General features: G+C 49.8%; 1 protein-coding gene across 4 annotated transcripts; it reads left to right on the top strand.

Moving 5' to 3' along the window:
• The first annotated feature begins 15,885 nt into the window (after window positions 1-15,885).
• On the top strand, window positions 15,886-22,605 carry NICN1 (nicolin 1, tubulin polyglutamylase complex subunit). 4 transcript variants are annotated; one of them, XM_009445493.5, is made up of 6 exons: window positions 15,886-16,448; window positions 19,125-19,301; window positions 19,557-19,670; window positions 20,115-20,186; window positions 20,500-20,604; window positions 20,679-22,605. In XM_009445493.5, exons 1-6 carry the CDS (start codon window positions 16,317-16,319, stop codon window positions 20,718-20,720), a joined length of 642 nt encoding a protein of 213 aa, XP_009443768.2. In that variant the 5' UTR covers window positions 15,886-16,316; the 3' UTR covers window positions 20,721-22,605. The 4 variants fall into 4 exon arrangements, with proteins under 4 accessions (XP_009443768.2, XP_054537847.1, XP_009443767.2 ...); XM_054681872.2 differs by lacking the exon at window positions 19,557-19,670 and having other exon boundaries at window positions 16,194-16,448; XM_009445492.5 differs by having other exon boundaries at window positions 16,194-16,448; window positions 20,500-20,846.
• The last annotated feature ends 108 nt before the right edge of the window (window positions 22,606-22,713 follow it).

The following is a 22,713-nucleotide window of genomic DNA, read 5'->3' as shown; positions in this document are numbered from 1 at the left end:
CCAGCCTGAGCGACAGAGATTCTATCTCAGAAAAAAAAAAAAGAAAGAAAGAAAAGAAAAAAGGAAAAAAAGGAGATCCTTGCTGGGCACAGTGGCTCACGCCTGTAATCCCAACACTTTGGGAGGCCAAGACAGGTGGGTCACCTGAAGTCAGGAGTTCAAGACCAGCCTGGCCAACATGGTGAAACCCTGATTCTACTAAAAATACAAAAATTAGCCAGGCGTGGTGGCGGGTGCCTGTAATCCCAGCTACTCAGGAGGCTGTGGCAGGAGAATCATTTGAACCTGGGAGGCAGAGGTGGCAGTGATCCGAGATTGCACCATTCCACTCCAATCTGGGCAACAAGAGCAAAATTCCATCTCAAAAAAAAAAAAAAAAAAAAGCGATCCTTAAACTAAATTTGTTGTGATTTTGTTTTTGACAAGATTGGAAGATGGATTAAAAGAGACAAGATCCAGCTATATGCTGCCCCCAAGAGTCTTACTTTAAATATAAGGACACTTTGGGAAGTTGAGGTGGGCAGATTGCTTGAGCTCAGGATTTCGAGACCAGCCTTGGCAACACCATGAAACCCAGTCTCTACAAAAAATACAAAAACTAGCTGGGTAGGGTGGCCTATGCTTGTAGTCCCAGCTATTCAGGAGGCTGAAGTGGGAGGATGGCTGAGATAGGCCACTGCACTCCAGCCTGGGCAACAGAGCCAGACCTTGTCTCAAAGAATGAATGAAGGAATGAATGAATGGCCGGGCATGGTGGCTCACACCTGTAATCCCAGCTCTTAGGAAGGCAGAGGCAGGAGAATAGCTTGAGCCCAGGAGTTCTAGACCTGCCTGGGCAATATAGCGAGACCCCATTCTCCACCAAAAAAAAAAAAAAAGACAATAAATAAATAAATGAACACAAAGAAATTATAAGAAATGGCCAGGCCCAGTGGCTCACGCCTGGCACTTTCAAAATCCTAGCACTTTGAGAGGCCGAGGTGGGCAGATCACATGAGGTCAGGAGTTCGAGACCAGCCTGGACAACATGGGGAAACCCCGTCTCTACTAAAAATACTAAAAATTAGCCGGGCGTGGTGGTGGGCGCCTGTGATCCCAGCTACTTGGGAGGCTGAGGCAGGAGAAGTGCTTGAACCCAGGAGGTGGAGGTTGTAGTGAGCCGAGATCATGCCACTGCACTCCAGCCTGGGGAACAGAGCGAGACTCTGTCTCAAAGAAAAAAAGAAAAAAAATTGTAAGAAAAAATAGCTCAGAGCAGTCTGAATTATGTGTGGTGTGCAGGCACAGAGAGACTTCCGGTATGAAACTTCAGTCATGCTCCCTCCCTCAAGCCCATGCCTGGGGGCAGTTGCTTAAGGTTATTTTGGGTCAGGCACAGTGACTCATGCCTGTAATTCCAGTGCTTTGGGAGACAGAGGCAGGAGGATCCCTTGAGGCCAGGAGTTTGAGACCAGCCTGAACAACATAGTGAGCTCCTGTCTTTACGAAAAAAAGTAAAGAAAAATACTCTTGCTGTAGCCTGAGCCTGCAGTCCTAGTGCTAGTCCCAAGAGGAGTGCTTGAGCCCAGGAGTTTGAGGCTGCAGTGAGCTATGATTACACCACTGCACTCCAGCCTAGGTGACAGAAGCAATAGCTTGTCTTGAAAAAAAAAAGTCATTTTGTTCTTGACTGCCTCACCCATTATCTTCATGCTCCTGGAATTTGTGATATAAAGAAACAATGGGGCCTGGGCAGGGTGGCTCACACTTGTAATCCCAGCACTTTGGGAGACTGAGACTGGAGGATTGCTTGAGTCCAGGAGACCAGCCTGGGGAACATAGTGACACCCTGTCTCAATTAAAAAAAAGAAAAAAGAAACAATATATAAGCAATCAATGGCTTATGTTATTTTAATATAAGTTATTGGTAACAACTCAGGAATTGCTTCTTCTTTCCTTTAAAAATCCACCTGTACAGCCAGCATGGTGGCTTATGCCTATAATCCCAGCACTTTGGGAGGCCGAAGCAGGCAGATCACCTGAGGTCGGGAGTTCGAGACCAGTCTGACCAAAATGGAGAAACCCCATCTCTACTAAAAATACAAAATTAGCTGGGCGTGGTGGCACATGCCTATAATCCCAGCTATTCCAGGGGCTGAGGCAGGAGAATCGCTTGAACCTGGGAGGCAGAGGATACAGTGAACTGAGATCTCGCCATTGCACTCCAGCCTGGGCAACAAGAATGAAACTTCATTTAAAAAAAAAAAAAAAAAAAAAAGACCAGGCTGGGCTCAGTGGCTCACGCCTGTAATCCCAGCACTTTGGGAGGCTGAGGCGGGTGGACCACGAGGTCAGGAATTCAAGACCAGCCTGGCCAAGATGGTGAAACCCAATCTCTACTAAAAATATAAAAATTAGCCAGGTGTGGTGGCAGGCGCCTGTAATGCCAGCTACTCGGGAGGCTAAGGTAGAGAATTGCTTAAACCCGGGAGGCAGAGGTTGCAGTGAGAAGACATTGCGCCACTGCACTCCAGCCTGGGCAACAGAGTGAGACTCAGTCTGAAAAACGAAACAAAATAACAACAACAAAAAATAAATGGCTGGGCACTGTGTCTCACACCTGTAATCCCTGCACTTTGGGAGGCCGAAGGGGGCGGATGACGAGGTCAGGAAATCGAGACCATCCTGGCCAACATGGTGCAACCCCATCTTTACTAAAAATACAAAAATTAGCTGGGTATAGTGGTGCATGCCTGTAATCCCAGCTACTCAGGAGGCTGAGGCATGAGAATCACTTTAACCCAGGAGGTGGAGGTTGCAGTGAGCCAAGATCACACCACTGCACTCCGGCCTGGTGACAGAGCAAGACTCTGTCTCGGCCGGGTGTGGTGTCTTACACCTGTAATCCCAGCACTTTGGGAGGCTGAGGTGGGCGGATTACCTGAGGTCAAGAGTTCGAGACCAGCCTGGCCAAGAAGCTGAAACCCCATCTCTACTAAAAATACAAAAATTAGCCAGGTGTGGTGGTGGGCACCTGTAATCCCAGCTACTCGAATGACTGAGGCAGGAGAATCGCTCGAACCTGGGAGGTGGAGGTTACAGTGAGCCGAGATTGAGCCATTGCACTCCAGCCTGGGTGACAGAGCGAGACTCCGTTTCAAAAAATAATAATAATAATCCATCTGTACTTGCTACTAATCAGCATATATATATATATATCATATATATATATTGAGACTCTGTTGCCCAGGCTGGAGTGCAGTGGTGTGATCTCAGCTCACTGCAACCTCCACCTCCCGGGTTCAAGCGATTATCCTGACTAAGCCTTCCAAGTAGCTGGGATTACAGGCACCCACCACCATGCCCGGCTAATTTTTCTATTTTTAGTAGAGACGGGGTTTCATCATGTTGGCCAGGCTGGTCTTGAACTTCTGACCTCAGGTGATCCACCCACCTCAGCCTCCCAAAGTGCTGGGATTACAGGCATGAGCCACTGCACCCGGCCATCAGTGTATTATTATTATTTTGTTTGTTTGTTTGTTTGTTTTTTGAGACGGAGTCTCACTCTGTCACCTGGGCTGGAGTGCAATGGTGAGATCTTGGCTCACTGCAACCTCTGCCTCCCAGGTTCAAGTGATTCTCCTGCCTCAGCCTTCCGAGTAGCTGGGATTATAGGCGCCCGCCACTACGCCTCGCTAATTATTTGTATTTTTTTTTAGTAGAGACAGGGTTTCATCATGTTAGCCAGGCTGGTCTCAAACTCCTGACCTTGTGATCTGCCTGCCTCGGCCTCCCAACGTGCTGGGATTACAGGTGTGAGCCACTGCGCCTGACTTTTTTTTTCTTTCTTTTTTTTTTTTTGAGACAGAGTCTCACTCCATTGCTGAGGCTGGAGTGCAGTGGCATGATCTTGGCTCACTGCAACCTCTGCTTCCCAGCTCCAAGCAATTCTCCTGCCTCAGCCTCCCAAGTAGCTGGGATTACAGGTGCGCACCACCACACCCGGCTAATTTTTTGTGTGTTTTTAGTAGAGACGGGGTTTCACCATGTTGGTCATGCTGGTCTTGAACTCCTGACTTGTGTTCTGTTCACCTCAGCCTTCCAACGCGCTGGGATTACAGGTGTGAGCCATGGCACCTGGCCCAGTGTATATTATTAAGGACAACACAATAGTATGTTCTTGGGTAGAATATTAATCTATGTTCTTGGGTAGCAATCCTCAAGCTTGGCCCAAATAAACTCTCTACTTATATTAATTTTGCCTCAGCTTCCTCTTTTTAGCTTTACATAAGAAAAGGGTGGAAAAATATATTCCATGCAAATAATAACCAAAAGAGAGCTGGAGTGGCTATATTATTGTAAGTGAAAATAGACTCAAATCAGGTTACAAGAGGCAAACAAAGACATTATATGTGTGTCCTTATATATCTGGACAGACACACACAGACACACATGCATATTTTTTCAAGATAGGTCACCCAGGATGGGGTGCAGTGGCATGAATACAGCTCTCTGCACCCTCCACCTCCCAGGTTCAAGTGATCCTCCAACGTTATCCTGAGTAGCTGGGACTACAGACATGGACCACCACACTCAGGTAGTTTTTTTTTTTTTTTTTTTTGAGACAGAGTTTTGCTCTTGTTGCCCAGGCTGGAGGACAATGGTGTGATCTTGGCAGCTCACTGCAACCTACGCCTCCTGGGTTCAGGCGATTCTCCTGCCTCAGCCTCCTGAGTAGCTGGAATTACAGGGGCCCACCACCACGCCTGGCTAATTTTGTATTTGTTTTTTTTTTAGTAGAGAAAGGGTTTCTCCATGTTGGTTAGGCTGGTCTCCCACTCCCGACCTCAGGTTATCCGCCCGCCTCAGCCTCTCAAAGTGCTGGGATTACAGACATGAGCCACCTTGCCTGGCCAATTTTTTAATACTTTTTGTAGAAATCAGGCCTCCCCAGAGGTTGCAGTGAGCCGAGATTGTGCCACTACACTGCAGCCTGGGTGACAGAGTAGGACTGTCAAAAAAGAAAAGAAAGGGCCGGGCACAGTGGCTCATGCCTGTAATCTCAGCACTTTTGGAGGCTGACATGGGCAGATCACCTGAGGTCGGGAGTTCGAAGCCAGCCTGACCAACATGGTGAAACCCCATCTCTACTAAAATTATCAAATTAGCTGGGTGTGGTGGCGCATGCCTGTAATCCCAGCTACTCGGGAGGCTGAGGCAGAAGAATCGCTTGAATCTGGGAGGTGGAGATTGCGGTGAGCCAAGACCACACCATTGCACTCCAGCCTGGACAACAAGAGCGAAACTCTGTCTCAAAAACAAAACAAAACAAAGCCGGGGGTGATGGCACGCTCCTGTAGTGCCAGCTACTCGGGAGACTGAGGCAGGTGAATCGCTTGAACCCAGGAGGCAGAGATTGCAGGGAGCTGAAATCTTGCCATTGCACTCCAGCCTGGGTGACAGAGCAAACTCTGTCTCAAAAATAAATAAATAGGCTGGGCGCGGTGGCTCACGCCTGTAATCCCAGCACTTTGGGAGGCCTAGACAGGCGGATCATGAGGTCAGGAGATCAAGACTATCCTGGCCAACATGGTGATACCCCGTCAAAAATTAGCTGGCCGTGGTGGCGTGTGCCTGTAGTCCCAGCTACTTGGGAGGCTGAGGCAGGAGAAACGCCTGAACCCAGGAGGCAGAGGTTGTAGTGAGTTGAGATCATGCCACTGCACTCCAGCATGAGGTCAGAGCAAGACTCTGTCTCAAAATAAAAAAATAAATAGGCCCATGCCAGGTGCAGTGGCTCACGCCTGTAATCCCAGCACTTTGGGAGGCCGAGGCAGGCGGATCACCTGAGGCCAGGAGTTCGAGACCAACCTGACCAACATGGAGTAACCCCGTCTCTACTAAAAAATACAAAATTAGCAGGGTGTGGTGGTACATGCCTGTAATCCCAGCTACTTGGGAGGCTGAGGCAGGAGAATCGCTTGAACTTGGGAGGCAGAGGTTGCGGTGAGCCGAGAATGCGCCATTGCACTCCAGCCTGAGCAACAACAGTGAAACTCCGTCTCAAAAAATATATAAATATAAATATAAATAAATAAATAAATAGGCCTGGCGTGGTGGCTCACACCTGTAATCCCAGCACTTTGGGAAGCCAAACAGGGTGGATCATGAGGTCAGGAGTTCAAGACCAGCCTGGCCAAGATGGTGAAACCCCGTCTCTACTAAAAATACAAAAATTACCTGGGCGTGGTGGCAGGTGCCTGTAATCCCAGCTACTCAGGAGGCTGAGGCACGAGAATCGCTTGAACCTGGGAGGTGGAGGTTGCAGTGAGCCGAGATCGTGCCACTGCACTCCAGCCTGGGCAACAGAGTGAGACTCCAACTCAAAAATAAATAAATACATAAATAAGGCCGAGCACGGTGGCCCACGCCTGTAATCCCAGCACGTTGGGAGGCCGAGGTGGGTGGATCACTTTAGATCAGGAGTTCGAGACCAGCCTGGCCAACATGGTGAAACCCTGTCTCTACTAAAAATACAAAAACTAGCCAGGCGTGGTGGCACGTGCCTGTAATCCCAGCTTCTTTTGAGGCTGAGGCAGGAGAATTGCTTGAACCTGGAAGGCAGAGGGTGTAGTGAGCCAAGATCATGCCACTGCACTCCAGGCTGAGGGACAAGAGTGAAACTCTGACTGTAACAAAGAAAATAAATAAATAAATAAATAAATAAAGCCAGGCACGGTGGCTCACACCTGTAATTCCAGCACTTTGGGAGGCCAAGGTGAGTGGATCACTTGACATCAGGAATTTGAGACCAGCCTGGCCAACATGGCGAAACCCCGTCTCTACTAAAAATGCAAAAATTAGTCAGGTGTGGTGGCACACACCTGTAATCCCAGCTACTCAGGAGACTGAGGCAGCAGAATCTCTTGAACCTGGGAGGAGGAGGTTGCAGTGAGCTGAGATTGTGCAACTGCACTCCAGCCTGGGCGACAGAGCAAGACTCCATCTCAAAAAATAAAAATAAAAAATAAAACTATGAAAAGGACAGTGGTAGGCCGGGCACAGTGGCTCACGCCTGTAATCCCAACACTTCGGGAGGCCGAGGCGGGCGGATCACCTGAGGTTGGGAGTTTGAGACCATCCTGACCAACATGGAGAATCCCTGTATCTACTAAAAATACAAAATTAGCCAGGCGTGGTGGCGCATGCCTGTAATCCCAGCTACTAGGGAGGCTGAGGCAGGAGAATCGCTTGAACTCGGGAGGCGGAGGTTGCAGTGAGCCGAGATCGTGCCATTGCCCTCCAGCCTGGGCAACAAGAGCAAAACTCCGTCCAAGAAAAAAAAATAAAAGGGCAGTGGTAGTTATATGTATATAAACAATTTGTTTTTGGAGAGTCAGGGTCTGGCTATGTTGCCCAGGCTGGAGAGCAGTGGCTATTTACAGGTGTGATCAGGTATGTGCAATCTCTTTTGGCTGACTGGTAATTTTGAAATGAATGCCAAACATTGTAAATTTTACCTTTTCAAATGCTGGATAGTATTGTATTCCTATAGATATTTTTGAGCATTGTTCTTTAATACATTTAAACATTTGATTATTTTGAGGCTTGATTTTAATCTTTGTTAGGTAGGCTCAGAGTAGATTTTAGCTTCACACAAATTTTCATCCATAATGTATGGCAATACCCTTTTTTTTTTTTTTTTGAGACAGAGTATTGGTCTGTCGCCCAGGCTGGAGTGCCCTGTCACGTTCTTGGGTCACTGCAACCTCTGCCTCCTGGGTTCAAGCAGTTCTCATGTCTCAGCTTCCCAGGTAGCTGGGCTTACAGGTGTGCACCAACAATACATCTGGCTAATTTTTGTATTTTTAGTAGACATGGGGTTTCCTCATGTTGGTCACGCTGGTCTCAAACTCTTGGCCTCAAGTAATCCACCTGCCTCAGCCTCCCAAAGTGCTGGCCAGCAATACCCTTTTTTTTGAGAAGGAGTTTTGCTCTTGTTGCCCAGGCTGGAGTGCAATGGCGCAATCTTGGCTCACCACAACCTCTGCCTCCCGGGTTCAAGCGATTCTCCTGCCTCAGCCTCCCGAGTAGCTGGGATTACAGGCATGCGCCACCACACCCAGCTAATTTTGTATTTTTAGTAGAGATGGGGTTTCTCCGTGTTGGTCAGGCTGGTCTCGAACTCCCGACCTCAGGTGATCTGCTCACCTCAGCAACCCAAAGTGCTGGGTTACAGGCATGAGCCACCTCACCTGGCCTTTTTTTTTTTCTGTTTTTTTTTTTGAGATGGAGTCTCACTCTGTTGCCCAGGCTAGAGTGCAGTGGCGCAATCTTGGCTTACTGCAACCTCTGCCTCCCGGGTTCTAGTGATTCTCCTGTCTCAGCCTCCTGAGTAGGTGGGACTATAGGCACGCATCACCACACCTGGCTAATTTTTTATATTTTTAGTAGAGACGAGGTTTCATCATATTAGCCAGGCTGGTCTCGAACTCCTGATCTCATGATCCGCCCCCATCGGCCTTCAACAGTGCTGGGATTACAGGCATGAGCCACCGCACCCGGCCCAGCAATACCCGTTTAAGCATGCTACACAATGCCCCATGAATTAGGAGGGCTTTAGCTGTGGCTGGTGGAAACACAATTTCTGGCTCAGACTAAGAGTTGCTGATTGTTATTTTTACTCTTTTTGGGTAATTCTTTCACTGGCTTGGGTAGTTTCCTCACATACTCGTAAGATTTGGTGATAGTTATCTTATTCTTGTTTTTTGTTTGTTTGTTTTTTTTTTGAGACAGAGTTTCACTCTTTTTGCCCAGGCTGGAGTGCAATGGCACGATCTCGGCTCACTGCAACCTCCACCTACCAGGTTCAAGCAATTCTCCTGCCTCAGCCTCCCAAGCAACTGGGATTACAGGCACCCACCACCATACCTGGCTAATTTTTTGTATTTTTAGTAGAGACGGGGTTTCACCATGTTGGCCAGGATGGTCTCGATCTCTTGACCTCGTGATCTGCCCACCTTGGCCTCCCAAAGTGCTGGGATTACAGGTGTGAGCCACCGCGCCTGGCCTAGTTATCTTATTCTTTTTGGGTAATTCTCTCCCTGGGGTTGGGTAGTTTCCTCACATACTTGTGCTGATTATCACTCAGCTGAAGCCTCAAGGAACCGCCTTGGAAATCGCCTGTTATCTCTCTATGGAGTTCTGTCCTCTCTAAGCTCTAATCATTTTTGCCTCTCCAAATTGCCACTTTGTTTCTCTTATTTTTTATTTTTCTTTTTTTAAGATGGAGTCTCCCTCTGTCACCGAGGATGGAGTGCAGTGGCGCGATCTCAGCTTACTGCAACCTCTGCCTCCCAGGTTCAAGAGATTCTCCTGCCTCAGCCTCCCAAGTAGCTGGGACTACAGGTGTGCACCACCACGCCCAGCTAATTTTTGTATTTTTTTTTTTATTTTCAAGATGGAGTTTCACTCTTGTCACCCAGGCTGGAGTGCAATGGCGTAATCTCGGCTTACTGCAACCTCTGCCTTCTGGGTTGAAGCGATTTCTCCTGCCTCAGCCTCCCAAGTACCTAGGATTACAGGCTCATGCCACCATACTGGACTTTTTTTTTTTTTTTTTTTGAGACAGAGTTTCCCTTTTGTTGCCCAGGCTGAAGTGCAATGGCTCGATCTTGGCTCACTGCAACCTCCACCTCCTGGGTTCAAGCGATTCTCCTGCCTCAGCCTCCTGAGTAGCTGGGATTACAAGCATGGGCCACCACGCCTGGCTAATTTTTTTGTATTTTTAGTAGAGACGGGGTTTCTCCATGTTGGTCAGGCTGGTCTCAAACTCCCGACGTCAGGTGATCCGCCCGCCTTGGCCTCCCAGCGTGCTGGGATTACAGGTGTAAGCCACCGCGCCCGGCCTTTTTTTGTATTTTTAGTAGAGATGGGGTTTAGCCATGTAGGCCAGGCTGGTCTCGAACTCCTGACCTCAAATAATCCGCCTGCCTTGGCCTCCCAAAGTGCTGGGATTACAGGTGTGAGCCACCTCACCTGGCCTAATTTTTTTTTTTTTTTTTTTTTTTTTTGAGACGGAGTTTCGCTCTTGTTGCCCAGGCTGGAGTGCAATGGCGCGATCTTGGCTCACCGCAACCTCTGTCTCCCGGGTTCAAGCAATTCTCTTGCCTCAGCTCCAAGTAGCTGGGATTACAGGCATGCACCACCACCCCGGCTAATTTTGTATTTTTAGTAGAGACGGGGTTTCTCCATGTTAGCCAGGATGGTCTCGATCTCCTGACCTTGTGATCTGCCCGCCTCTTCCTCCCAAAGTGCTGGGATTACAGGCGTGAGCCACTGCGCCCGGCTTTATATTCTTATTTTTTGTGATCTTGGCTCACTGCAGCCTCGAACTCCTGGCCTCAGTGATTCTCCAATGTCAGCCTCCTGAGTAGCTGGAACTACCGGCATGGGCCACCATGCTCGGCTAATTTTTGTATTTTTTGTAGAGACGGAGTTTCACCATGGCTGACCTCAAACTCCTGGGCTCACACAATCATCTTGCCTCAGCTTCCCAAAGTGCTGGGATTATAGGCATAAACCACTGTGCTCAGCCTTTTTTCTTTCTTTTTGTTTTTGAGACAGATTCTCACTCTGTCACCTAGGTTGGATTGTGGTGGTGTGATACAGCCGTGACTCAGGCTCAAGAGATCCTCCAGCCTCAGCCTCCTAAAGTGCTGGGATTATAGGCATGAGCCACTGTGCTTGCCTATCTGGTTCTTTTTTTTTTCTTTTGAGACGGAGTCTCACTCTGTCACACAGGCTGGAGTGCAGTGGCGTGATCTCGGCTCACTGCAACCTCTGCCTCCCAGGTTCAAGCAATTCTCCTGCTTCAGCCTCCCAAGTAGCTGGGACTACAGGTGCGTGCCACCACGCCCGGCTAATTTTTTGTATTTTTAGTAGAGGCGGAGTTTCACAGCGTTAGCCAGGATGGTCTCAATCTCCTGACCTCGTGATCCACTCGCCTTTGCCTCCCAAAGTGCTGGGATTACAGGTTTGAGCCACGGTGCCCGGCCGCATTTTTGAGATGAAGTCTTGCTCTGTTGCCAGGTTGGAGTGCAGAGGCGTGATTGTTGCTCACTGCCACCTCTGCCTCCCGGGTTCAAGTGATTCTCCTGCCTCAGCTTCTCAAGTAGCTGGGACTACAAGTGTGCACCACCATACCCGGCTAATTTTTGTATTTTCAGTAGTGACAGGGTTTCACTATGTTGGCCAGGCTGATCTTGAACTCCTGATCTTGTGATCCACCCGCGTCAGCCTCCAAAAGTGCTGGGACTACAGGCTTGAGCCACCGTCCCAGCTTCCATCTTGGTTTTAAGTGGAAGTTCCTAACACCAAGCAATATGGGCATGGTGGCTCTGGGATGAAACCTCAGATATTAGGGAGGCAGAGGTAGGAGGATTGCTTAAACCCAGGAGTTCCAGACCAGTTGGCAACAAAGTAAGACCCTTATCTTTTTTTTTTGAGACAGATGGAGTTTCGCCCTGTGGCCTAGGCTGGAGTGCAGTGGTGTGATTTAGGCTCACTGAAACCTCCACCTCCTGGGTTCAAGCCATTCTCCTGCCTCAGCCTCCCTAGTAACTGGGACTACAGATGCGCGCCACCATGCCCAGCTAATTTTTGTATTTTAGTAGAGACGGGGTTTCACCATGTTGGCCAGGATGGTCTGGATCTCTTGACCTGGTGATCTGCCCTCTTCAGCATCCCAAATTGCTGGGATTGTAGGCGTGAACCACCGCGCCTGTCCTGTTTTGTTTTATAGAGATGTGTGTCACACTATGTTGCCCAGGCTGGTCTTGAACTCCTGTGCTCAAGCAATCCTTTCACCTTGGCCTTCCTACATGTTGTGATTATAGGTGTGAGCCTCTGTGCCCTGCCTTATTGAGAGCTATTGGACATGGCTGTAAAACAGAGAGAATCAATGAGGATTTCACATTGAAAAACCTGCCTGCCACAATTGGGCAATGTAGTGAAGGGGCTGGAGTGAAAGTGGCTGTTTACCAGCAAGCTAAGAGGTGAAACTCATCTGTAACGAGGGGCCATACAGTTCTGTGTCTGCTGGTGGCTGTGCTCACAGAGATGGGACCTAAAGCCAGAGTTTGTCTGGATCCTCCTGATGCCCAGGGGGTCCATACTGTAATCCATGGGATTTGGGAAGGCCTCTGCTTCAGCACGGGCAGGCTTCCTATAGGGGAAAATCTCAGGAACATGGAGGGAGCTACACAGTGAATCATTAGCCTGGGTGCAAATGGAGATGGCAATGATCAGACCAGTCCAACATTAGAAATTGTCTTCCCCTGACAACACCCAAGGAGGAGGCAGGGAATGTTTTCTGTTACTTAAGGTCACCAGGCCTGGAGTGGGAAGGCACAGCTCCTCTAGGCCATTCCTTGGGATGGCCTGGAATCATGTGCCTGGGCTTGTTTGACCTCACATCATGAGAGCCCCATGGGCTGTGCAGGATCTGTGTCTCTGGGGCCCCTCAATATAGAGTAGACACAGGTTAACTGAAGCTGACCATTGCCTGGGGGGTTCTGACCTGTGAGATGGGAGCCAAAGGGAGGCCAGGGTTCCAGCTTTACTCCACGCTGTTTTCCTGGGTTGGGGAAATCATTGGACATCTTCTGTCTGAGCTTTGCCATCTATAAAACAGGCTTGGCTGGGCGTGGTGGCTCACGTCTGTAATCCCAGCACTTTGGGAGGCCGAGGCAGGCGGATCACAAGGTCAGGAGTTCGAGACCAGCCTGAGCAACATGGAGAAACCCTGTCTCTACTAAAAATACAAAAATTAGCTGGGCGTGGTGGCACACGCCTGTAATCCCAGCTACTCAGGAGGTTGAGGCAGGAGAATCTCTTGAACCCGGGAAGCAGAGGTCGCAGTGAGCTGAGATCGTGCCACCGCACTCCAGCCTGGGTGACAGAGCAAGACTCCGTCTCAAAAATAAATAAATAAATAAATAAATAAATAAATAAATAAATAAATAAAACAGGCTTAACTGAAAATCTCTTGGACATTTTTTCCACAAGTATTTGGAAGAATGGTGATGATAAATATGATGGTTAAATTGTGTGTGTGGTTTTTGCTTGTTTTGTTTTTGAGACAGGGTCTCACTCTGTCACCCAGGTTGGAGTGCAGTGATGCAATTTCAAGGCTCACTGCAGCCTTAACCTCCCAGACTCAAGTGATCTTCCCACCTCAGCCTCCCAAATAGCTGGGACTACACAGGCACACACCCCTACGCCCGGTTAATTTTTGTATTTTTTGTAGAGATATACTTTCACCATGTTGCCCAGGCTGGTCTCGAACTCCTGAGCTCAAGCTATCCACCTGCCTCAGCCTCCCAAAGTGCTAGGATTACAGACATGAGCCACCGTGCCCGGTCAATATTTACTTTTTTGCTTTACCTTTTCGTTTTTTCCCCCCACAACCACTCCCTCCCCCATCCCCTTCTTGCTCTTTTTTTTTTTTTTTTTTTTTTTGAGACGGAGTCTTGCTCTGTCTCCCAGGTTGGAGTGCAGTGGCGCAATCTCGGCTCACTGCAAGCTCCGCCTCCCAGGTTCACGCCATTCTCCTGCCTCAGCCTCCCAAGTAGCTGGGACTACAGGCGCCCGCCACCACGCCCGGCTAATTTTTTGTATTTTTAGTAGAGATGGAGTTTCACCGTGTTAGCCAGGCTGTTCTCGATCTCCTGACCTCAGGATCTGCCTGCCTTGGCCTCCCAAAGTGCTGGGATTACAGGCGTGAGCCACCGCGCTCGGCCCCTTCTCACTCTTAAGATCATGTTTATTGAGGTATAATTTAGATACAATAAAATGAACAAATCATAAGTATTCAGTTTATTTGTTTGTTTTTTTAGAGACAAAGTCTCACTTTGTTACCCAGGCTGGTCTCAAACTCCTAAGCTCAAGTGATCCTCTCACCTTCATCTCCCAGGGTGATGGGATTACAGGCCTGAGCCACCCTGCCTGGCCTATGCATTTCTTTATATTGATGAGTAGTATTCCATTGTATTGATATAGCACAATTGGTTTATCTGTTCATCTGTTGGACATTTGGATTATTTTCAAATTTTGGTTATCATGAATAAAGGACTTTGGTTTTGTTATGCTTTCATTTACCTTGGGTAAATACTTACGAGTGCAATGGCTAGATCATATTGTAGATATAAATTAAGAAAGACCCTGTTTTTCAAAGTGGTTGGAGGCCAGGTGTGGGAGGCAGGAGGATTATTGGGACCCAGGAGTTTGAGACCAGCTTGGGCAACATAGGGAAAAATAAACAAAACTAGGCCAGGCACGGTGGCTCAGGCCTGTAATCCTAGTACTTTGGAAGGCCGAGGTGGGCAGACTGCCTGAGCTCAGGAGTTCGAGACCAGCCTGGGCAACAGGATGAAACCCCATCTCGACTTAAAATACAAAAAATTAGCAGGGTGTGGCGGCGTGCACCTGTAGCCCCAGGTACTTAGGAGGATGAGGCAGGAGAATCCCTTGAACCCGGGGACTCAGGAGGCGGAGGTTGCAGTGAGCTGAGATCGCACTGCACTCCAGCCTGGGCAAGAGCAAAACTCTGTCTTAAAGATTAAAAAAATAAAAAGGCCAGGCGCGGTGCCTCATGCCTGTAATCCCACCACTTTGGGAGGCCAAGGCAGGCAGATTACCTGAGTTCAAGACCAGCATGACCAACATGATGAAACCCCGTCTCTACTAAAAATACAAAAAATTAGCTGGGCACGGTGGCTCACGTCTGTAATCCTGGCACTTTGGGAGGCCAAGGCGGACAGATTGCAAGGTCAGGAGTTCGAGACCAGCCTGACCAATATGGTGAAACTCCGTCTCTACTAAAAACACAAAAAAATTAGCCAGGCGTTGGTGGCGCATGCCTGTAATCTCAGCTACTCGGGAGGCTGAGGCAGGAGAATTGCTTGAATCCGGGAGGCGGAGGTTGCAGTGAGCCAAGTTGCGCCACTGCACTCCAGCCTGGGTGACAGAGAGAGACTCTGTCTCAAAAAAAAAAAAAAAAAAAAAGGAAAAAAAGAAAAAAAAATTAGCTGGGCGTGGTGGCGGGCGCCTGTAATCCCAGCTACTAGGGAGGCTGAGGCAGGAGAATCGCTTGAACCTAGGAGGCAGAGGTTGCAGTGAGCCGAGATTGCGCCACTGCACTCCAACCTGGGCGCGACTGAGCGAGACTCCGTCTCAAAAAAAAAAAATAAAATAAAAATAAGAAATAAAATAGACAAATCTAGCAGGATGCAGTGGCGTGTGCGTGTAGTCCCAGCTACTCTGGAGGCTGAGGTGAGATCACTGGAGCCCGCGAAGTCGAGGCTGCAGTGAACCGTGATCGCAGCATTGCACTCTAGCCTGGGTAACTGAGACCCTGTCTCTAAAACAAACAGAAAACCCCAAAGTGGTTGGAAATCAGCAATGGATGAGGGTTCCAAGCACTCCACATCTTTGTCAGTCTTTAATTTTAGCCTGTCTAATGACTGTGTGGAGGTTCTAATTTGTATTTCCTCTATAAATATTAAGTATCTTTTCATGGGTTTATTGGCTGTTTATCTACTTTTGCAAAGAGCGTGTTCAAATCCTTTTTTTTTCAACGGCTAATACGTATTTTTGAGGTTAATCTAGGCTAATCACTGCTGATTTGTGTTTATGTATTTATATGCCTTTAACAGACTACCGCCCTAAGCAGTGAAAGAAACCCAAAGGGAGCCGAATGGCTTGCATACAGAAAGGCTGGGCAGTTGCTGGGCGCGGCTCGCGGGTAGGCTCTAAGCCTCGCGCAGTGATTGGCTGAAGAAGAACTTCAGTGGGAGGGGCGCGGTGACCCACGCCTGTAATTCCGACACTTTCGGAGGCCGAGGCGGGCGGATCACTTGAGGTCAGGGGTTCGAGACCAGCCTGGACAATATGGTGAAACCTCGTCTCTACCAAAAATTAAAAAAAAAAAAATTAGCCGGGCATGGTGGCGGGCACCTGTAATCCCAGCTACTAGGGAGGCTGAGGCAGGAGAATCGCTTGAATCCCGGAGACGGAGGTTGCAGTGAGTCGAGATAACGCCACTGCACTCTAGCTGGAGCGACAGAGCGAGATTCCGTGTTAAAAACGAAAGGGAAAAAAACTTCCGCAGGCACTTCCGACTCCCGGCCGATCCTGAGCTTCGGTGATTGGCTGGGCTGGCCGTACGCGGGGCCTCCCGGGATTTGTAGTTCTTGAGGCTCGGCTGAGGATGCCGGGAAGGGCTGGTGGTCGGGGGCCTAGAGCAGCGGTTGCACTTAGTTGCGGCTGCTGTCACAATGTCCCGCGTTTTGGTGCCTTGCCATGTGAAAGGCTCCGTAGCCCTCCAGGTGGGCGACGTGCGGACCTCCCAAGGCCGGCCTGGCGTGCTGGTCATCGATGTCACCTTCCCCAGCGTCGCTCCCTTCGAGGTGAGCAAGCCTGGTGGGCGCGACCGAGGCTCCCGGGCGGGGCCGACCTGGAATCTCGGTCGTTTCCCAGGCATTTAATCTTTTATGGGAAAGCCTCTGCCGTCTTCCTTGCCCTTGCAAATTAGTTAATCATTCATTTATTTAGTCCTTCAGTTAACACATTTTTCCTAGAATTGAGCTTCCTGTCTTGTTCTCTGCTATGTCTCTTGCCCACATCCAGGACAGCGCTGGCATGCAGGTGGCGAGAGTGGGCTAGGTTTTGCTGGAAATACCAAATAGTGAACCAAAATAGAAGTTAGGGGTCATTTTGTCCCTGGCCACAGTTGGGGATCGCTAAGCAATGATTTACCCCAAAACCTGCCTCCCCTTTTTTTTTTTTTTTTTTTTTTGAGACGGAGTTCACTCTTGTTGCCCAGGCTGGAGTGCAATGGCACGATCTCGGCTCACCGCAACCTCTGCCTCCCGGGTTCAAGCGCTTCTCCTGCCTCAGCCTCCCAAGTAGCTGGGATTACAGGCATGCACCACCATGCCCAGCTAATTTTGTATTTTTAGTAGAGACAGGGTTTCTCCATATTGGTCAGGCTGGTCTGGAACTCCCGACCTCAGGTGATCCGCCTACCTCGTCCTCCCAAAGTGCTGGGATTACAGGCGTGAGCCACCGCGCCCGGCCACCCCTCCCCATTCTTATAGTCCCTCCCAGAGGTCACTTACCTCATCACCATACCCCCAATGACTCGAGTTGCCAATCTCCAGTTGCACTTCCACATCAGTTGATAGAGTGACTGGACACTGCATGACTCAACAAAGAGGGCAAAACCCACCTCCAATGGCGTGGCATTGAGAGCCCTCTGTGTCTGTGCCCCACCTGTTTCTGTCTCTTTTTTTTTTTTGAGATGGAGGTTCACTCTTGTTGCCCAGGCTGGAGTGCAGTGGCGCGATCTCGGCTCACTGCAACCTCCGCCTCCTGGGTTCAGGCAATTATCCTGCCTCAGCCTCCCAAGTAGCTGGGATTACAGGCACCCACCATCACGCCCAGCTAAATTTTTGTATTTTTAGTAGAAACGGGGTTTCACCATGTGGGACAGGCTGGTCTCGAACTTGTGACGTCAGGTGATCCACCCACGGCGTGAGCCACCGTGCCCAGCCCTGTCTCTCTTGTCTCAGGAGCTTTGTGCTGTGGTGTGTGGTTCTCCCCCAAGCTGTTCCTTACCATCAAATGGGAAACTTAATTAAAGAGCCCAACCTTGGAAATCCTGACTTAGTAGACTAAGGTGAAGCCAGGACAATTTATTTGGTAACACATTTTCTTGGGTAATCCTGATGAGTATCCAATGACAAGATCCACTGCAGTAGTCAAGCTGAATCACTCGCTGTTCCAGTGGCACACCAGGTTCTCTCGCCCTTTGGTAATTATTTGTATATGCTACTTTTACATTATCTACATTTCTTTTTTTTTTTTTTTTTTTTCTGAGAGGGAGCCTCGTTTTGTCACCCAGGCTGGAGTACAGTGGCTTGATCTTGGCTCACTGCAACCTCCACCTCCTGGGTTCAAGCAATTCTCCTGCCTCAGCCTCCCGAGTAGCTGGGACTACAGGCATGCGCCACCACGCTCAGCTAATATTTTTGTATTTTTAGTAGAGATTGGGTTTCACTATGTTGGTCAGGCTGGTCTCAAACTCCTGAACTCAAATGATCCACCTGCCCCAGCCTCCCAAAGTGCTGGGATTACAGACAGATGTAAGCCACTGCACCCAGCCTACGTTTTCTACATCTCTTTTTTTTTTTTTTTTGAGATGGTGTCTTGCTCTGTCGCGCCCAGGCTGGAGTGGAATGGCGCGATCTCAGCTCACTGCAAGCTCCACCTCCTGGGTTCACGCCATTCTCCTGTCTCAGCCTCCCGAGTAGCTGGGACTACAGGTGCCCGCCACCAAGCCCGGCTAATTTTTTGTATTTTTAGTAGAGATGGGGTTTCACTGTGTTAGCCAGGATGGTCTCGATTTCCTGACCTTGTGATCCGCCTGCCTCGGCCTCCGAAAGTGCTGGGATTACAGGCGTGAGCCACCGTGCCCGGCCACGTTTTCTACATTTCTTAGTCCACTTGGTGAACTCTTCCTCCTTCAGGCCTCATATGTACATTTTCTGCCTCTTCCAGGGTTAGAGCGCTGCTCTCTAGCAGCATCTTGGACGTGTGGCAAGATGTGCAGTCGTGGTTTGTTTCCATGACCTACTCATTTAGAGTGTGAGCACCTTTAGGAAGGCAGAATTGTCTTTGGGCCCTAGTGATACTTGTTGAAATTGTTAGTTTAGTAGAAGAGTACATTGAAAGGGGAAGAGGCAGGTGGATCACCTAAGGTCAGGAATTTGAGAGCATCCTGGCCAACATGGTGAAATTCTGTCTCTACTAAAAGTACAAAACAATTAGCTGGGCGTGGTGGCACGTACCTGTAGTCCCGGCTACTAGGGAGGCTGAGGCAGGAGAATCGCTTGAACCTGGGAGGTGGAAGTTGCAGTGAGCTGAGATCACGCTACTGCACTCCAGCCTGGGCAACAGAGCAAGATTTCCTCTCAAAAAAAAAAAAAGGTGGGGAGAAGGAAGAGGTGGCACCTTTGACCTTTGAGCTTTTCAGGCCCCTGGGCCTGGGTCTGACTTGTTGTAATGGGTTGTATGTGTTCTAGTTGCAGGAAATCACGTTTAAGAATTACTACACAGCTTTTTTGAGCATCCGTGTCCGTCAGTACACCTCAGCACACACACCTGCCAAGTGGGTGACCTGCCTGCGGGACTACTGCCTAATGCCTGACCCACACAGTGAGGAGGGAGCCCAGGAGTATGTATCGCTGTTCAAGTATCAGGTCAGCTGGGCCTCAGGATGGCCAGGGCAGCCCAGATGAGGACTTACCAGAGGTGGGGGGATTGGATCAATATACCAAGAGGGAAGAGGGGGCCAGTCTGGCCTGAACTGTGGCTTCCAGGGAAGTGCCTTGGAGGGACTACTGTTCCTTCCTTCCCAAGGCCTGTGGGGTGGGCAGCATTCTGGCTCATTGCTGGTTGGGAGGCTTCTGGGCAGTGAGCTGGATCCTCGCTGGGTCCTTGTGTGTGTGTGTCAGATGCTGTGTGACATGGCTAGAGTATCGGAGCTACGCCTGATTCTGCGGCAGCCATCACCACTGTGGCTGTCTTTCACAGTGGAGGAGCTGCAGATCTATCAGCAGGGACCAAAGGTAAGTGACTAGCTCAGCTGCTGGCTGGCCCTTTCCCCAGAAAGCTTCTATGACTGGGAAAGCTAGGTGGTGGGGTGGGTAATGGGTGAAGATTGTGAATGGGGCCTTCATGGAGGTTAGCTGGGTGTGAATGCTGGAAGCTCACAATGAGAGGTGAGGCCATGTCCCCATATCCCCTGACCTTTGGGGCCACCTGCTACTTTCAGAGCTGGAGCCTTTAGGTGCTGGGAGACACTTTTGAGCTTGTGTTTCTGAGGACTCCGTCTGCACAGCAGGAGAACTTAGGTAGTCTGACTGCCTCTTTAGGTCTCTGTGGGCTCCCTAAACAGGGTTTTCCCAGTGTCTGAGGCCCAGCGGCCCTTCTCTCTGCTCCTAGGACCTTGGAATCTGGTCCCAGAGCTGTCCACTTTGTCTCACTCAGTGCAGTACATCTTTGCTTTGCAGAGCCCCTCCGTGACCTTTCCCAAGTGGCTCTCCCACCCAGTGCCCTGTGAGCAACCTGCACTCCTCCGTGAGGTAAGCCCTCACCCTAGGTAAGAACCATGTGTGAATGGCTCTAGTGTCCAACACAGGCCAGGTAGACCCCTTCCTGTAAAATTCTGGGGCTGGGCCCAGGGCCCTTGGGTGTTATCTTCCTCCTGGGTATTCTGTGGGATTTGAGGCATCTCTGTTGTGGGGCTACATCAGGCCCTAACCTCATGTTTCATAAGCCATCTGAGAATGTTGTTGGTCTCAGCTGGAGGGCCCCTAGCCCAGGTTGGCCTCTCTGGAGCCCGAAGGGCACTGCTGGGGAGAGACCCATGGCCACTGACCCCTCCTTCTGGAGCAGGGTCTCCCAGACCCCAGCAGGGTATCCTCCGAGGTGCAGCAGATGTGGGCACTGACAGAGATGATCCGGGCCAGTCACACCTCTGCAAGGATCGGCCGCTTTGATGTAAGTAATCGCTTCCTTCTGCTTGGCTTGCTTTGCCCTGAGCAGATCAGACCTGATGGTCTTTTGTATTTCAGGTGGATGGCTGTTATGACCTGAACTTGCTCTCCTACACTTGAATGGTTGCTCCTAGCCAAGATGTTGGCCTTTCTGTGCCCACCCAGACTTGGTTTGGGCCACCAGAGGCTGAAGTGTGTTTCCTGTGCATTCCAAGTGTTGCCTGCATGCCTGTTCTGTCTGGGCCACGTTCACAGATTCAGGATTCTCAGGGGCTTACCGTGTTACTTTAGCATGAGCTCCTGGCATGGGGGTGCTCTGTCTTCGCCTGGCTGCAACTCAATTCTTCCTTCTACCCAAAAACACTCCAGTCAGTTGTACTTACTGAGAATCCCTGAGTGCCCTCTGCCCCTTCTGGCAACATGCACATTCCTGTCTTCTGCCTGCTCCCTCATGTCAGTGCAGTTGGGCTGGGCTGACCTACTAAAACCTGCTCCATGTATGGACCTGGAAGGCCATTGCTGCCATGGCACTTGGGACACTTGAGGAAGAAACAGAAACCTTATTTCTTCCTGTGTGTCCCCTAGTGGTTTTCTTTCCATTTGTGTTATGCCACAGAGAGAAATTTCCTGTCTGAACTCTTCTGCTGCCTGCCTAGGAAGGAAACCTGAAGATTTGGGCAGCCTGAGTCTCTCGGTTTCTGAGCTGCTCCTGAATATATGTTCAAGTGGGTGTGCCCATAGGGCCTGGGCACGTGTCTCTAGCAAAACCAGGGCCTGAGAATAAGAACTGGGACCCTTCTAGGCAGGGTGCGGTAGCTCACGCCTGTAATCCCAGCACTTTGGGAGGCCCAGGCAGGCGGATCACCTGAGGTCAGGAGTTCAAGACCAGCCTGACCAACCTGGAGAAACCCCGTCTCTACTAAAAATACAAAAAATTAGCTGGGCGTGGTGGTAGGCACCTGTAATCCCAGCTACTTGGGAGGCTGAGGCAGGAGAATCTCTTGAACCCGGGAAGTGGAGGTTGCGGACCTGAGATCATGCCATTGCACTCCAGCCTGGGCAAGAAGAGCGAAACTCCATCTTAAACAAAACAAACAAAAAAAAGAACTGGGACCCTTCTGCCATCTGACATAGCCCAAAGCACATCTCTATCCTTTCTCCCAGTTGCCCCTCTCCTTTTTTGTTGTTTTTTTTGAGGTTGAGTTTTGCTCTTGTTACCCAGGCTGGAGTGCAATAGTGCAATCTTGGCTAACTGCAACCTCCGCCTCCCAGGTTCAAGCGATTCTCCTGCCTCAGTCTCCCGAGTAGCTGGGATTACAGTCATGCGTCACCATGCCTGGCTAATTTTGTATTTGTAGTAGAGATGGGGTTTCTCCATGTTGGTCAGGCTGGTCTCAAACTCCTGACCTCAGGTGATCTGCCTGCCTTGGCCTCCCAAAGTGCTGGGATTACAGGCATGAGCCACCGCGCCCGGCCTGCCCCTTTCCAAGAGATATGCTCAGCATAATGAGAGATCAACCGTGGTGGGGAGTGGGTCCAAGTAACGGTTCTCATTGTTGCCTTTTAAGAGGCCTAGGTCCTGCATTAACTCAGTCCAACCATTAAGTGATGCAGGCTGCTCTTCCCTCATGTGAGAAAAACCTGTTTCCCTCTGGTTCTTCCTGGCTTTGCACCTGGTGGCTATTACAAAGCAGTACTGCAGTATGTCTTGGACCTGGAAAGTTGGACATGTGTGCGGCTCAACAGTTTTCTCGGGGGAGTTCAGTGACCTTTTGGTGGCCACCCTCTGTTCTCACCTGTGAGTTCTTGCAGGTGGCGACTTCATCTGCAAGGTCACTTACATAGCCCCACTCAGCTGCTTCAGAAAGCGTGATGGAGCAGTAGTCCTCAGTGTGTGTGTAAGTGAAGAGGACCTTGTGGTAGCAGGGACCATGCTTCATTTGTGGCTGTGTCTCCATCTGAGGGCCTGGTATGCAGTAAGATCAATAAATACTTGTGGAATGCATGACTGCTGGCTGCCTGTGTCTGCCTGGTGGGAGAGCTGTGGAACTAGGGGTCCACATGAGGACAGACTACTGTGGTGCTGCCTACCTGCCAGGCTGGCCCACCTTCC

This window comes from Pan troglodytes, chromosome 2, assembly GCF_028858775.2.
Source record: "Pan troglodytes isolate AG18354 chromosome 2, NHGRI_mPanTro3-v2.0_pri, whole genome shotgun sequence".
Classification (NCBI taxonomy): domain Eukaryota; kingdom Metazoa; phylum Chordata; class Mammalia; order Primates; family Hominidae; genus Pan; species Pan troglodytes.
This window is presented reverse-complemented; position numbering and strand designations above follow the sequence as displayed.

What these genes read in the sequence shown, in the direction of transcription:
- NICN1 (XM_009445492.5), top strand. Translation starts at nt 16,317, where the DNA reads ATGTCCCGCGTTTTGGTGCCTTGCCATGTGAAAGGCTCCGTAGCCCTC. An exon ending in CCAGCGTCGCTCCCTTCGAG is followed by an intron (nt 16,449 to 19,124) that starts GTGAGCAAGCCT and finishes TATGTGTTCTAG; the next exon opens with TTGCAGGAAATCACGTTTAA. An exon ending in TCTATCAGCAGGGACCAAAG is followed by an intron (nt 19,671 to 20,114) that starts GTAAGTGACTAG and finishes TTTGCTTTGCAG; the next exon opens with AGCCCCTCCGTGACCTTTCC.